Below are 16692 nucleotides of genomic sequence, written 5' to 3'. Positions count from 1 at the left end.
GGGGGGACGCGTGTGCTGTCCAGGCATAACACCCCTGGCAACTGCAGCTCAACTGCTGTCCCAGGCCATAGGAACGAGGGAGACTGGGGGAGACCCTGGTGGGAGTGAAAATTTAGCAAAAAGAGTATTTTCTTTTTGTGCACATCAAAGCGCACACACACAGAAAAAAGGGTCACACTCACCCTTCCTGTTCTTCCAGCTGGTGTCAGCAGGGAAAGGGTTAAACAGTGAGGGATGCCCGGTGCTGAAAACCCCACAAATGCACTAATCCAGACAGACAAATCCGCCGCACGCCTCCGTTGTGAGGCTGAAGCCCTCCAGATGCAGCACACGGATAAACCTAAGCAGGGATTAGTGGAGTCCCTGGGCGGCACAGGGACTGCAGCCCCACGGGCGAGAAGCAGCACATGCTCTGCTCTGCTGTGACCCAAGTGCCCACAGCAACAGCTGCGAACCCGTGGCCAACTGCACCTCGTAACAAACGCACCCCTTGTCACCCTCTGGGGTCCCTGCTCTCCTGGGGAAACAAACTAACAACAACAACAAAAAAAAAACAGCTAACAAAAAACAACAGGTTTTCTCCTCAGTCACTGAACAAAACCTGGATTTGACAACAAAGCCAAATCCTTGCAATGATTTGGGGTTTATTTATTATTATTATTTTTTTTTTTTTTTTTTTGAGGGTTTTGTCCTCCTGCACATCCCCATGTCTGTGCCCATCAAGGAGAAGTCTCCACACACTGAAGGCTTGCACCCCATGCTTGGTTGGCGCTGTTTTAAGCTGGAGGTGCCAGAACCAGGGCATCAATGCACACAACAGGCCGTCGTCCTGCTGCAGTGTGTGCTGCTGGGAGGGGGGTGCATGTGTGTGCATATGACTGTGTACACAGTGCGTACACGTGCAGTGGGCATGCATGCATGCACCACTGTCCATGCGCTGATGCAGGAGGGCATATATTCATGCCTGTGTGTGCATTTATGCATGTGACACGTCGATGTGCATGCTGGTGCAGGAGGAATATTCCACCAACTGCCTGCGTCCATGTGCCTTTGTGCATGGCAGGTGTACACCTGGTGGGCGTGCCTGCATGAATGATGCACAGGGGCACACACGCATGTGCGTGTGCGTGGCAGCAGCTGCACGTGTGCGCGTGACTGCGTGTCTGTGCATGGTATATGGTGCATGCACGCGTGTGTTGGCACGCTGTCATAGAATCGCTCAGGTTGGGAAAGACCCTAAAGATCATCGAGTCCAACCACGAGCTTAGCCTTAGCACCCTAACAACCCTCCGTCCCCAAGCATCACATCCAAGGGATGTATCCTCAGTTGGTGCACGAACACGGGCATCAGTACGTGTCCTTCCCAGCCACCAGCCACACGCGCGCTCATGCGTGCACGGCTCACACCACACGCGAGCACCAACACTCCACGTGCGCCCGCGCGCGCCGCACGCACACAACCCCCCCCCCCTCCCAACGACCGCCATCCGCGTTCCCGCGCGCGCGCACCCCTCCCTCCCTCCGCCTCCCATTGGCCGCGCTCTCCGCCAGGTGGGCGTGACCCGTCGAGGAGACGGCCAATGAGGAGGGGGCGTGTCCCGCGGGCGCGCGCGGCGTTCTGCCATTGGCGGCGGTCGCCTTTGTGTGAGCGGAGAAGCCCGGACCGCCGCTGGCGCCGCGTCGGAGAGACCGACGGGGAGCGAGGCGGGCCGGGCCGCGCCGCCCGCGCGCGCCACGAAGGCCGCAGCATGGTCCTGGTGCACGTCGGTTACCTGGTGCTGCCCGTCTTCGGCTCCGTGCGCAACAGAGGTACCGCGTCGTGCGCCGGTGGCCGCGGGTTCGCGTCCCGGGACCGCACCGCTCGGTGTTACTGGGTTGGTTTGGAGGGGGAGGGCTGGGGAAATGGAAAGGATGGGGAGCGGTGGGGCTGCACCTCCGAGCCCCGCTCAGTGCCCTGTCCTACAGCAGATCCCGATATGGGCTTCTTTTTTTCTTTTTTTTTTTTCTTTTTTTTCCCCCCCCCCACTCATTTTCACCTCTCCACCTCCGGGATACCCGCTTGTATCGCTCCCGCCTGCGCTTCGGTAGCTCCATTCCCACCCCCCACCCCTCCCCCCTTTTTTATTTTTTCTTTTTTTCCGTTGTTTTCTCACCCTTACGCCCCCCCCCCCCCCCCTCCCCGCGTAGTGTAGCTGGTACCAGCCGTGTTCTGTGCCATCCGTGTAGCTGAGGGCATCGCTCTGTAAATCCCTGCCGAGTGGGCGCCTTCTGCTGCAGCTGGGGCGCGGGGGGGGGGGGGGGGGGGGGTGGAGTGGAAGGAAAGGGAAAGAGGGAAGAAGGAGGGGGGGGATAAGACCTTAAAAATATATTGGGGGAAAAAAAATTAAAAAAAAAAAAAAAAAATTAAAAAAAAAAAATTAAAAAAAAAAAAAAGTGGGCAGACGGGGATACTTCGATTCATCGCAATTGACAAATTTCCAAAAAAAAAAAAAAAAAAAAAAAGGGAGAGAAAAAGGAATCAATGGGCCCCGGCGGTGCGAGCCCGGCCCCACGCCCCCCCCCCCCAACCCCCCCGAGCGGCACAATGGCTTTCCATTAAACAGGGATAACATTATTTTCTGCTGTGCTGAATTACTTCCTGTTCTTATTTTGTGGGTAATTTTTCTGTACCGAATATCCTTTGGTTGTGTATCTCCACCTTTTTTCTTGTACTAAAACTAAAGCATGGTCTGTATTTTTTTACATTACCTAGTTTCTGATGTAAATCTCTCTGTAGAGACATACCCTGCTGAAATGTAATGTGCTGTAGCCTATACATCTGCTCAGTGTACGCTGCTTTTGTTCTGTTGCCCTTCCATAGCATGGTGGGCCTTGCCTTTTTGTATTGTGTGCATGATGACATTGTTACACACGATTCCACTAATACTAATATACGATCTCTCAATAAAGAAACTAGTTTTCCTATATTAACCTAGTGTGCTTTTTCTATTGCTGTTTTCCCATTTATTGTCGTATCCTGCTGTTTAGATTTTTTCCTTGCTTTCCCCCCATCGTGAGGTTGGAGTGAGTGGATCTTCCCCTAGCGCAGATATGGGGGCTTTTAACATATATTTAACATAAATATATATATTTTTTCTCCCCCATCCTATATCCTGGCATTAGTCTGTGTGTACATGCTCCCACGCCATGCACGGTCCGTAGAGTACCGATGCAGAATTCTCTTATCAAACCAAACGGCAAAAAGAGTGCATAAATCCCAGCCCTCGTTATTAATCAGAGAGATTTAATGAAGGGGATGCTGCTTATTTTTAGTTGCATTACACATTCCTCACCTGAGTGCTACCGAAAGGAGAGGGATGACTCGCGGATGGATGGGGGGAGTCATTTTTGATTTTGATTAACAAGAGGTAAAAGGACCTGGAAAATAATTATAAAAAAAGAAAGAAAGAAAGAAAGAAAGAAACAACACCCTATAACCTCCTCTTTTAGTCCTGCAGTCCGGCACGTACGTGCATTGAGTGCCCTGCCCACCATCTGCTGCCAGGCAGGAGCTGCAGTGCCTGGTCCCAGAGGCTGGCACCCTATAAATATTCCCACAGACCCCCATAAAGCCACCCCAGGTCTTCATGCCACGGCTGCATTTTCCTACCAGGAGCCCCCAGGTCCACCATCTTCCCCATTATCAGAACGTGGGCTTGGGGAAGTTCCTAGCAGCTTTAAGATATCACAGCACAGAGGGATGCACCGACAAATAATTGTGGTTAGCGGGCAGTTTGGCTGCAAAAGTAGTGGTCACTGCACCAGGCCTCGTTCCCCAGGTCCTGTAAACCCTTCAGGTTTTGGCTGCAGGGTGGTACGTGGATGCCACGGCTCCCAACAGCAGAGAGGGGCTGGGGGTAGCATTCTGTTCCCAAAGGCAGCCACAGGGACGGGTGTTTGTAGCCAGGGGAAGGCAGATCTCAGCCTCTCTGTGCTTCCCTGCTGCTGTAACGGCAAGGAAAACCCCTCTCCACCCTCCTTAGAAAGCCAAACAAAAGTGTTCCCAGGCGCCCGCCCTGCCTTCCCCAGCATCCCTCCAGGAGATGCATCATTTCGCAAGGCCGTGCCTTTCCACCTCCGTCCTAGCTTTACCCTCAGTTCTCGTTTTGTTCCGTTTTATGATTTCCTTCTCCATACTTTTCTTTTCCGTGTATCTCGATGCCTGTTCGGCCATCCTGTCCCCCTGTATGAGCAACAGCGGGCTCCTCTGCTCCCCTGGATGTAGTGTATGCTGTGGCCCTTTGTTCTCGCTCCATCTTCGCCCCGGGCCAGCGCTGGGCTCCGTGTGTGACACATGTATCCCTTACACGCCCTGAGGAGGAGGGAGGCTGTGCTTCTCGCTTGCATGAAGGGAGAAATGCATGCCTGTTGGGGGCTGATCATTTTCTGATGTGACTTTTTTAATTCATTATTACTTTTTATCATTATTATTTCTATGATTACTGAACCCCTCCATCCCACGTGAGATGAGGCTTTTTTTTTTTTTTTTTTTTTTTTTTTAATTTATTTAAATGAACCCCCTTTCCCTCCACCCCACCCTGAAACTACCAACACTAAACCCAGCTCCCCACAGAACCCTGCGGGAGCAGTGGGTTCACCCTGAGCTCCTTTCCTTGTGAATGATCCAGAGCAAAACCATTTGGTCCACGCGCTCTGAGGATACCTGGGTGATCTAATAATACAGAAAGCTGCTGGGTTAATGGCAGCTCGTACTGAGCAATTTATCATCCACATCGTATTTTTGACCTGTCTGGTTCGAAACACATTGCTACGAGAGGAAACATCCCCCCTCCCCCCTTCTCCAACTCCACCTCCCAGCATTGTTAGTCAGTACCCAGCAGGCTTTCATGGCTCATAATCCATCAAAAGCATCCGCACGTTAATGGCTTAATTCCTTTGACACTCACGAAGGCACCTGTACAAAGGAAATCATCTTCCTTCATTTTAGCATCCACGGGTGGAGAAAGCCTGGGAGAAATCCCATGCTGTGGGCACGGAGGCACGTGGGTCGTTTCCAGCCCGTGGTTGCTCTGAATGACCTCTTTCTCCAACAGGAAGAAGGATAATCTCAAACATGGGCAAAACTGGCTCTGAGATGGTTTTATATAAGGGTTATATAAAGGTCTTAAACACATCTGCAGGAATTCCAGCGCCATGTTGTCGAATGGGAGCTAACCCCATCTGTCTCTGTGCCGGGGTCTCACAAGAGGTTTGGGTTATGATCACCATTTCCATCGTGGTTAGGGATGAGAGAAACGAATCGCAGGCGTGTTTTGCTCTTCCTTATTCCTGTTTGTTGGGGGGAATAATAAGCAAAGACTAATGAGCGTTGGACCAGACCGTGCGTGGATCAGGCCCTGTGCAGGTGTGTTATTAAAAAAGCGATGAGTTATGTCCAAGTGCAAAAAACAACATAGCTGGGGAGGGCTGGTGAGATGGGAGGCTCGCAAAATCCCTCCTAGGGAACTGCTGGGGCAGAGTTGGGGGTTGAGGAGCAGCGGAGGTCCCAGGGTTTGGTCCCAGAGAAGAGGAGGCTGACGGGAGACCTGGCAGCCTACTGCTCCTCATGGCCCTACAGTCCGTTGTGGCCCTGCAGCTCCTCGTGGTCTATAACTCCTCATGGCCCTACAGCTCCTCATGGTCTTACAGCCCCTCATGGCCCTATAGCCCCTCGTAACCCTGCAGCCCCTCGTAACCTTACAGCTCCTCGTAATCTTACAGCTCCTTGTGGTTCTACAGCTCCCTGTAGCCCTTTAGCCCCTTCATAGGCTGAGCTAGAACTCATGGAGCATTGGGACATCGCTCTCAGATGCAGGGTTTGGGTTCGGGCAGTGCTACGTGGAGCCAGGGGTTCGACTTGGTGATCCTTTGGGTTTCTTCTAGCTTGGGTTCCCTCTGTGTTCTGTGATTCTGTTTTGCTGCACCCCACAAACCCTGCATTGCCCCTGGGAGCCCGTGTGACATCCCTGACAATCTCATCTCATTCTGCTGCACCAGACCCTGCAGCAGAGGGGGGAGCATCTTCTCCCCGTGGCCCACCTTCATCCGAAGAACAGCTTTTACAGGAGGGAATGGCTCTTTTAAGGGTGCAGTGCTGGGAGTGGAGAGCACAGACATCCCCTCCAGCCCTCTCCAGTCATTGGCATGTATGTGTTGGTTTAACACTGAGCTCTGCATTAGGGCTCCCTGATGTCATCCCTGGAAGATCCTTGTTTTTGGAGGTGTGCTGGTTTTGGAAAGCAGCAAGTAAAGATACTGGAAATAAAGGGGTGTGGGGACCTTCAGTAGATCTTACCCTGTATCTCATTAATCTGCAATATCTGTTATCTCTCACGGGAGAGATGACTTTGCAGCTGGGGGAATTGTGATATTACCAAACATTGTCGCTCTGGGTAACATCCTATTTGGGTGCATTTGCAGAACTCGCAGCTCGCAGGTTCAACACAAAGCATCACTTTCCCATTAAACAGTGGTCTCTAAAAAGCTTCAGAACATCACTTCTGAGCTTAAAGTCCCTGCAACACCGAGGAGTTTAAGGCAGTGCGGTCATTTAAGGAAGGAGCAGAGCTTTGAAGTGCTTAGAAGCACAGCAGCTGCATGGAGCTCATGGCAGGGACCTGCCAGTGCCAGCTCTGGGCAGCAAGAGCTGCGCTTATACCCACTGAAGAAAGTGTTAATTTTTCTCCTTTTCTGGGTTCAGTTTGGGTTGATGTGCAGTTTGGCTGGGCAGGGGGTCACAGTTCCCCTTGCTGCCCACACACGACCCCGTGGGAGATCCCAATTTAATCGTTGCTTGGTCTTTTCTTATTCCCAAACCTTCTTAAGGAGAAACTCCATTCTTTTGGGAACTGCTAGACTCATTCTCCAAAGGAACAAAGCCCCTTCTCATGTTTCAGCCCACGCAACCAGCACTACTTGTGGTAGGGACTGACCACTGGGTGCTGGAGCACTTGGTTCTGCTGAGCCCCAGAGCAGCTGAGATTCAGTGAAATCAGACTCATTTCTGCCCTAACCCCCTTTGCTTAATCCTTTCTGTCCTCCTTCTCCTTAGTTGTGCAGCCTCCAGAATCTTTTCTCACCCATTTTCCTGCCTGCTGGTCCTTTGCATTACACAGCCCCTGCAGTAGCTGGGTTGCACTGCTGAGCTATACATACTATGCAGCCCTCTTGGTAAGTGTCCTTAATCACAGTTGTTTTCTTTCCTTTACCTTTAAGTGTTCCTGGAGGGAAGCTGCATGCTCATAAGTGAAAATTATTGCTTTGGTTCAGGTGAATAAGCTAAGAGGGTTAGGAGCAAAGATGGAAGCAGTGAAGTTGCAGCTAAAGGGAGAGGCATTGAGGGGCACATTGGGGCTGTGGGCTCAGTCCTTTCAAAGTGTTGATATGCCTATAGGGAAGTGTTTGTATGAAGATTTCTGAGTCTCTGAGAAGGACCTAGCATTCTCCATGAACAACTGAAGAAACACAACTTCTCATGCCCCTGCCATAATGGCCCCCAAAATGAGGGCCACCACGGTGGGTTGGGGCTGCAGGATGCACAAAATGCTGGTGATTGCAGGAAGAAATCCCTCTTCTGAAAGAAAAGCAGGAGATGAGGTTAACCACCTCCTTCCTGGAAGTGGCACTCCACGGTGTGGGTGTGTGGAGAGGTCTGGGTACCCCTGTACAGAAATCTACCCCAAAAAGATGAAATATATCATTTCCATGAGATGAGAGCATCTTCCCTGACAAGGAACATCTGCCCTGTGGTGACTGCATCATCAGTAGACCTCTGTCTGGAAGGGGCTGCTGATATTTTCACGCAGATGCACCACTGATTTGATGAGCTTGGCCATCTGTTTTGATTTCAGATGGTTTTTTGACAAACATTTCTCTTTGTTCTACCTATCTGAAGCCAGGGATTTTCTTCCCTACTTTGAAGAAACTGATTTGAGGAGTCCAGAAGGTTCGCTGAGCAGAAGCCCTGCAGTCTAGCAAAAGCTTCCTTTGAATTTGATTGCTCCTGGGAATATCTTGCCTTGGGGGGTGGTATTTTGGGGGGCTCTCAGTTTTGATGGTGCTTTCAGCCAATGCTGTTTTTCCTCAGAAGGCTCGGGTGATGCTCTGGAGCCATTATTGTTCATCTCTTCCTCCATAACCCATAAATGAATCATGCAAGGAGCAGGCATTTTCCTAACCATGGAGAAAGCTGGGTAATAGGTACCTTTTGATATATGGCATTCTTTTGAAGGGACCTTTAGGAGCATTGTTGGCACTGGACAGCCCACCCAATGCTGGTAGTCACTCTGGTGTCCAACTGCCATATGCTGGGGTTCAGATAGAGCTGCTCCAAAAACCTGCTTTTGTCTTCTCCATGTTTGGAAAGTTTCTAAAAGGCATCCAGAAACACATTGCCTGCCCTGACACCGTGTGTTGGGATCCTCCAAGGGAGAGTGGCACTGGGAAACTGCCTTCCCAACAAATGTGCTCCCCCCACCCCCCAGCTGTGTCTTTGGTCTTCCTTATCTGCCTTCTGGTTGGCATCTGACTCTTCCTTCAGACACGCTGAGAATTCAAACAGTGAGATATGCAAAGGGATCTTGGTGATTTTGGAAGCCATGGATATAAGAGGCACTTGCCCAGTCAGCCAACTTTTGTGAATACATCTGCTTGGAAACTGGGCATAAATAGAATAAAAAAAAAGTTTTCCTTTTTTTTTTTTTTTTTTTTTTTTGATAGCAGAGAAAGTCCTCTTTCTTGTGCAGTGTGGGATGGGATCTCATTTGTGCTCCTTGGTGCATCTGATCCATTCCAACCATTTCTTGTCAGCTGGTGGGAGCTAAGATTTACACAGGCTCAGCTGTGAGCCCCACATTTTTGTGAGGAGAAACTGGAAATGAGTTTCAGGTTCATGGTGAAGCTGCTAGGATATGGGACTGGACACTAAGCTTTCAATATCTAAACTTGCCTACGCATGCACAAATCCAAAGTGAGCCCTGCATTTTTTTTTAAAAGAGTTGCTTGGGATTTAAAATGGGATGAGTAAGATGAGGATGTAGTTTGAGGTGCTAAGAAAAGAAGTAACTGGCAGCAAAAGCCACAGTCTAAAGTTATTTTGTTTTTGTATGGGTTTAATGATCTTTACGAGGCTATCAGCATGTCTTCAATCTAGAGTGACATTTGTTGTCCAATTTGAGGGAAGGAGCCCAGACTTTATAAACCTCAGGCAGTGTCTGAAGGTACTGGGATGCCAATGCTCCAGGAGAGGTGTCCATCAAGTCTGGTGCTTTCTACATTCCCCAGGCAGCAAATACCACATCTCCAATGTGCCTGGCAGGAAGGGAGCTGTAAATCCCATGCAGATTACCACATTTCTTGTTGTTGTTGCTAAATCCACGTTTCTCTTTCTTCTTGCATGGCCTGTAGTGTTAATATCTTAATTTCATTTGTAAATTCACTTATCAGCTTTCATTAGTCATCCCATTAATGATCCCCAGCAAGAAATTTGTCATTTGACGTCAAAAGACAGATTAAAGGACTTCTGGAGCCTTGGGAAATGGTTTCATTCTGCACCAGAATTGTAGTGGTTGGCATATGAGGCTAATACTATGTATAATTTGCATCTGCTGCTCAAGGGATGAGTGATTATTTTATATATTTAGCAGAAAACAAGAGCCATTTCTTAATCATGAATGGCTCTACATTTCCCTCAAACTCTACAGTATTATGAATCACTGGTCTATAAGCATCATATTGCCAGTTAACCTGGTTTCACATTACCACAGTGGTAAGCCCAGAGGGCCGGATCCTGACAGCTTGCCACCTCAGTTTTACTGCTGGAACAGCTAATTGAAATTAAGCTCCCTCAACACTTGGAGCTGGAAGGGACAGGGAGAGCATTGAGCTTTACATGGCCAAAACCGAGCATCTTTGTTCTCTGCTCTTACCGATGGTGCACAAGGGTGCTGCTAGGGTTGGAAGGACCTACCGACCTGTCAGCCTCACCTCTGTGCTAGGGAAGGTCATGGAGCAGATCCTCCATGGAGCTATGCTAAGGCAGAGGGAGGTGACATGGAATAACCAACACGGCTTCACCAGGGATGAGTCCTGCCTGACCAATGTAGTGGGCTTCTGTGATGGCGTTACTGCATCACTGGACAAGGGAAGAGCCACTGATGTCATCTACTTGAGCTTTTTACATGATCTCCCGTAATATTCTCACCAAATTGGAAAAATACGTATTTGATGGGTGGACTGTTTGATGCACAGGGAATTGGTTGCAAGATCACACATGCAGAGAAGGGGTCAATGGCTCCGTGTCTGGGTGGAGATCAGTGAAGAGTGGTGTCCCCCAGGAGTCAGTACTGGGATCAGTGCTCTTCAGTATCTTCATCAGAGACATCAACAGTGGGATTCAGTGCACCCTCGGGAAGTTTGCAGTTGACACCAAGCCGTGTGGTGCATTTTGACACAACGGAGGGACGGGATTCCATCCAGAGAGACCCAGACAAGCTCCAGCAGTGAGTTTAGGCAACTTCAGGAGGCTCAGCAAATCCCAAATGCAAGATCTGATAGTGGCCTTTCAGCTTCTGAAGGGGAGCTACCGTTCATGATCCGCTGTGATAGGACAAGGGGAAATGATTTCAGACTAAAGCAGGGGAGATTTACATTGGATGTAAGGAATAAGTTTTCCACAGTGAGGCTGATGATGCACTGGCACAGGCTGCCCAGAGAGGTGGTGGGTTGCCTGTCCCTGGAGACACCCAACGTCAATCTGGACAGGGCTCTGAGCCCTGAGATGGAACTGTGGGTGTCTCTATTCACTGCAGGAGAGTTGGACCAGAATGACCTTTGAATGTCCCCTCCAACTCTTAGTGATTCTATGAATCTATGAGAATTTTTTTTTTATCGTTAAAATCTGTTGCATGCAATTCTATAAGAAAGCTCCCAGGTGGAAGAAGTGCTGAGTTTGCAGTGACCCACAACTCGGAACCCCATTTCAAGGCTTGTAGTCTGTTTTGCTCAGCCCTCGTTGACCTAAAAAGGAAACATCTGCATTTAACAGGAGATAATGGTATATTGTGTGCCAAACTTGGGGAAGAGCCTGGAGGTCATAACGAACTCGATTTGGGGCTGCAGACTGGCATGCACAATCTGACATTTTGATTACAAGCACGTAGATCTGGCTTGGGTGGGAAAAGACAGCATGGGTCAGTCTGGGTGTACAGGAGGTGGCTGAAGGTTTTGGGTTGTGGGCTGAGATTCCTCAGCATCCCACCTGCAAGGGATGAAGGGTGACCAGACAGCCCAGGGCACACGTCTCTTTTCTGCATTGCTTGGGGCTGGGGCTCTGTGAGAACAGATATATCTGGTTCTGATTATGATGATTATTTTCTGGTCCACTGGCTGAAAACTTATTTTCCTGACTTTATATTGTTTTCGAGTTTTTTTCAGCAAAATGAGGAAAAAAGGTTTTTAAATGGTTCAATTGAACTGAGATGAAATAGGCCACAGCCCCAGAAGTGAATATTATCTTACAGCAAGGAATAAAACAGCATCAACTGGAAGCAGAGAATAAAATCATTGCATCACAATCTTTCAGTCATTCCTTTTCATACTCCATTTCATACATCCATTTCATCTCACTGCAATTTTCCTCATGTCAGAGAAATGGGCTTAGTATTCATTGCTCACTTGGAAAGCGTGAAATGGATGGACTGCCCCAGTCCCCTGTGCCCCCATACTGTGAAATCCTGTTGTTACGTTGGCTTTTGGAGGAATCTCATGTATTTAATCAACAGAAAGAGCTTTAAAATCCTGTGATGCCATCCAGGTTCTTCTTTTGTAGAGTGCAGGAGTGTACTGGGGCTGTGCTAGGGTCTGGGGAGGATAATATTGCCAGGGGGCTGTTATGACCTTAGAAAAATGGGACATGGACCACGGGAAGGAGGCAAAATGAATCATGCTGGGAGACACAGACTTGAACCCATCTGCAGACACAGCTGCTGCTCTTTTGCTAATGCTGTTACGAGGTTGGTCCCAGATCTTAGAGCCGATGGTGCTCAGTGCCACTGATTGGTGCAGGGAGCTGGACGAGGTAGGCTGGAAGCCAAATCTGCATTGTCAGAGCTCGCATCTCCTCACATTCAAACTCTCATATGCCAGACAAGTGCTCCTAGCCTGCGCTGCTCTTGGTGTTCTTCTCCCTTGACTGCTTCACCTTCACTTCTCCCCTTTCCCACTGTGTTTTTTAAAAACATGTGCTACACTTTTCCCTGTGGATGCGGTGGGTTTTTCCAGACTATTCCTTCCTCACACTCATCCTCTGACTCAGAGACCAAAGTCTTCCCCAGGGCTGGTGCTGTCTCTGGCCCTCAGACATCTGAGATGCTTGAGGACTGTGATGCAATGTGTGTGTTGGTGGAGTGGAGGGTATGGCACTGCTGGTGGGATTTTTTGTCCAGAAGATGGGAGCTGAAGGGATGAAGAGGTTGTGTTTTTAGAGTCTGAAGAATGAGCCTCCATCCTGTGCCCCGGGGGTAGCTGTTAATGATGCTGCAATAACTGATGATGGGAACAGAGTGATGGGACTGCTCACATAACTGGGTGTACCTTCCAGCTTTAAAGCATTGGCATTTTGGTCATTTAGCTCCTGGAAAATACTGCAGTTAGGAGGAAGGAGTTGCCAGATGCTTTCTTATAAAACACCTATGAGGAAGTGTTTCTGATGGCTCTTTTCTTCCTCACCTCCTGGTTTTGGTGCACTGGCACAGCCAGTCACAGCCTTCTGGTCTCCGCAATGGGAACAGGGATGTAATGAGGGCCATTAAGCAAGAAATGTATTGAAGGGAATGCTTTGCAGAAACCCAACCCATCAGCAACGTTCCTTGGTTGGAAAGTGACATCCCTAGGTGGGGGAGGTAACATCCAGGCCATTGTGAGAGCCAGCGGGCCTCAAATTGGTGTTGGGTCCCTCTTGTTAGCAAGGGCTGGGCAGGGAGATGGTGATGGGGAGGAGGGATGTACCAGGGCACCCAACAACTGTCCCCACTTGGAGCTGACGCCACTGAGGAGGACCCTGTGGAGTCCTCTTTGAATACAGCCTGTTGAAGGTAAGTTCAAAGGAGCAGAGTTAGCCAAAATGCTTCTCTCCAGCCAGTGGATAGACCCAGCTTCTGGTTGCTTTTCTTTTCTTTTTTTTTTAATTTTTTTTCTTTTCCCAGTGCAAAGGACAAATCTGTTTCTAGCGCTGCCATGAAGCATGCATTTTCACATCACACCAGGAAGCTGGAGTTTTGAGAAAGCCAACAAATATAATGAGATTTGTGGTTTGTTTAAAAAAAAAAAAGTTGGGGGGGATAAAAGCCTAGAACACAACAGTAACATAAAAATGCAAATTGTTTGCCAAGGTCCAGACATTAGAAAGCTGAAGAAAAGGTGCTTTGTTCTTCATAGAATTGTAGAATGCCTTAGCTTGGAAGGGACTTTAAAGTCCATCCAGTTCCAGCCCCTGCTGTGGGCTGGTTGCTACCCACCAGCTCAGGCTGCCCAGGGCCCCATCCATGGCCTTGGGCACCTCTGGGGATGGGGATATCCACAGGTCTCTGGCAACCAGTTCCAGCAACTCACCACTCTCATAGTAATGAATTTCTTTCTAATATCTAACCTAAATCTCTCCTCTTTTAGTTTAAAACAATTCCCCTTTGTCCTACACTAGCAGGCAGTGTAAAACATCACTCTCCACCCACACGTCTGCGATTGCCCCAACCCAATTCCCTGCACTTGGCCTTGTTGAACCTCGTTACATTCACACAATCCCACTTCTCCAGCCTGTCCAGGTCCCTTCCATGACATCTCTTCCTCCTGTTCAATCAGCTGCGCCACTCAGCTTGGTGTCAGTAGCAAATTGCTGACAGTGCATTCAGTTCTGGCTTTTGTGTTGTTGATAAAGATGTTGAAGTGCACTGGTCCCAGACATTGCTCTTGGACCCTTGTGGGACACCACTTGTCACCACTTCCACCTGGGCATGGAGCATTGACCACAACAGCGTGGCTCTGACCTTCCAACCAATCATTTATCCATAATCCACCTTTCAAACCCATCTCTCTCCAATTTAGAGATAAGGATGGGATGTGGGACCGTGTCAAAGGCTTTGCACAAGTCCGGGTAGATAACATCAGTTGCCCTTGCTCTGACCACCAATGCTGTCACTGTCATAGAAGGCCTCCAGATGGGTCAGACACAGTCTGCCTTGGTGAAGCCATTCTGGCTGTCTCAGGTCACATCCTTAACATAGCTTCTAGGAGAGCCTTCTCCATGATTTTCAGGCACAGAATTGAGGTTCACCAGTAGTTCCCCGTGTCTTCCTTACTCCCTTTCTTAAAAGTGGGAGTCATGTTTCCCTTTTTCCAGTCTCTACGGACTTCACCTGACAGACATGACTTTCCAAATATGATGAAGAGTGCCTTAGTGACTATATCTGGAGTAGCTCTTGGGTCGATGCTGGAGCACAAGGTCAAGGAAAAGCATCAATGAAGAGAAAGCCCCCAGCATGGGCTGGGTACTCAAAGGGAACTTGGCAGTGGTTAGGAGAAATATGGGTATCCACCACGTCTAAGCTGAGCAGGGGCAGGGGTGGCTGTTGCTAACTTCCCACAAAATGATGTGAAAAGGAAACATTTGCCCAAGAAGCACAGCTGCTCTGAACATCTCAGCTGAATGAGGCTCAACCCTTCACTGAGAAAATGGGGCACTCAAAAGGATCTCTGCCAAAGCTGCGTTCATAACACAAAGGCATCTGTGCATTTAAAACTATTCAGGTTAATGCTAGTGGGGGGTTACACCACTGTTCTGCTATCCAAATCACAGGAGGCAGAATTCCATACACTCCATTAAGGCAGGGCAGTAAATGACCTGAACCCAGGGGCCTTGGGAGGAGGATTTCCATCCGTACAGCTTGTGTTGTTACTCTAAAAAAGAATAGCTCTCCCAGTGCAGAATGTCAAAAATCAAGCTTTGCGTGTGATGGTACTCAAAGCTAGGGAAGAACCTGCAGGCTCCTCTCAGAGTCAATGTTTCTGAATCTGCCAGATCTTGGGTGACTTCTGAACCAGCTGACAGCTTCTAATGGGGCTCCATTTGATTTGCTTGGTCAAAGCGCTTCTTCTAAACGGAGGAACTGCATCGTATGCTTTGTAGTCTGCCTTTCTCAAAAAACACAAGAGAGATTTTAGAAAGGCAGTGTGCAGCTCAGCTGGTGTCCTAGAGACGCCAGGCTTTAATTAACATAAACTTAAAAGTTCACATCCCAACTTTAAATCCTTTTTGTTTGTAACTGGAAGCTCTGCGGTGTCAACAGGGTTTGTGTCTCAAACAGATGGTATTTTTCCCCAGACCTGGGTTGAATATTTATAATTGCTGCTTTTCTTTCTTCTACTTTATTTCTATCAGAACCACTAACCAGTGTGCATTACATGGGTTAGCATTATTTCAACTCAGTCAGAAGGTTCTTGGATTCAGCAATGAGCACTGTGAAAAAGAAACCCTTATAATCTATTTCTGCCTTTTATGAAGATTCAGGAATGCTGCGAACTGATGGCATAAATGAAAAAAGCTCACTTCTATGCACCTAATGCTATTTTTATTCCATATCTGAATAGAATCTGCAGTCCTTGTGATGCAGAAGTGCCATGCCCTGCACTCCGTGCATTCACAAGCACACCCATTGCAGCTGAGCAAGAGGGGATTCTTGTTGGTGTTCAAAGAGCTGTAATGCAGAGGCACATATCCAGCTGCCCCATTTTGCTGCTGTGAGTGCTTTATGCATTTTCTAGAGCATCTTTCACTGGCTGATTATGAGTAATTCAGGTAGGAAGGGACCTCTGGAGATCTCTAGCCAAGTCTCAAGCTAAGAACAGGGTGGCTCAGGATATTACCTAATCAATGCTGGGATACATCCAAGGATGGAGATGACAGCACCTTGGTGTTGCCTGCTCAGGTCAGCAGTCCAGAGGGAATACGCCGCCTAGAGGTAGCTGGGCAAGTCATAGATGGAGCATTCCCCCAAGACACAGCAATTAAGAATACAATAGAAAAACAATTGTCTCCTCCCACCCCATCTCCCGTAGGCTAAAGCCGAGATCTTTCTTCTCCCAGTCATAAAACTTAGCTTTGGACACTTTCCTTCTACTTTGCACAAGTTTCCCTCTCAAACCAGGGGACACGGCATGGGGAGGAAGATCCACTTCCATGGCCACATCTGCATGGAGACAGTCTCCAAACACCACGGGACTGGGCTCCAACCCCCACAGGGATAGTCCTCAAAACACCATGGGGATAGTTCTCAACCACCATGGGAGTTGCATCCCAAACCCCATGGGACTGGTCCCCAAAACACCATAGTGCCCAACCAGCATGGATCTGGTCTAGTGCCTGAAGCAAGATCTTACTCTCTCCAAAGCACCAGACTTCAATTGTTGAGGTGGGCAATGGACATGCAGGCACATCATGCAGGCCTCAATTCCTCAAAACCCCACTCAGAACCTCTGGCCCTCATTGGGATCGAGTAAATGCTTTTGGTGTTCCATATTTCTGTCTCCACCTGTAGAATACCACAGCATCCATCTCACAGAGTACCAGGTATAAAATTCAGGGAACAGAAAAATATAAGTTTG

General features: G+C 48.7%; 1 protein-coding gene across 1 annotated transcript in view; it reads left to right on the top strand.

Annotated features, from left to right (window-relative positions):
* The first annotated feature begins 1665 nt into the window (after positions 1-1665).
* RNF165 (ring finger protein 165) overlaps positions 1666-16692 on the top strand; it is a 42749-nt gene continuing 27722 nt past the window's right edge. Inside the window, exon 1 of the mRNA XM_048931634.1 lies at positions 1666-1809. Within this exon, the coding sequence (XP_048787591.1) occupies positions 1749-1809 (61 nt within the window). The 5' untranslated portion in view covers positions 1666-1748. The remainder of the gene's footprint in view (positions 1810-16692) is intronic.

This window comes from Lagopus muta, chromosome Z (genome assembly GCF_023343835.1).
Source record: "Lagopus muta isolate bLagMut1 chromosome Z, bLagMut1 primary, whole genome shotgun sequence".
NCBI classification, from domain to species: domain Eukaryota; kingdom Metazoa; phylum Chordata; class Aves; order Galliformes; family Phasianidae; genus Lagopus; species Lagopus muta.
Note: the sequence above shows the minus strand (reverse complement) of the source record. Positions and strands in the feature narration are given on the sequence as shown.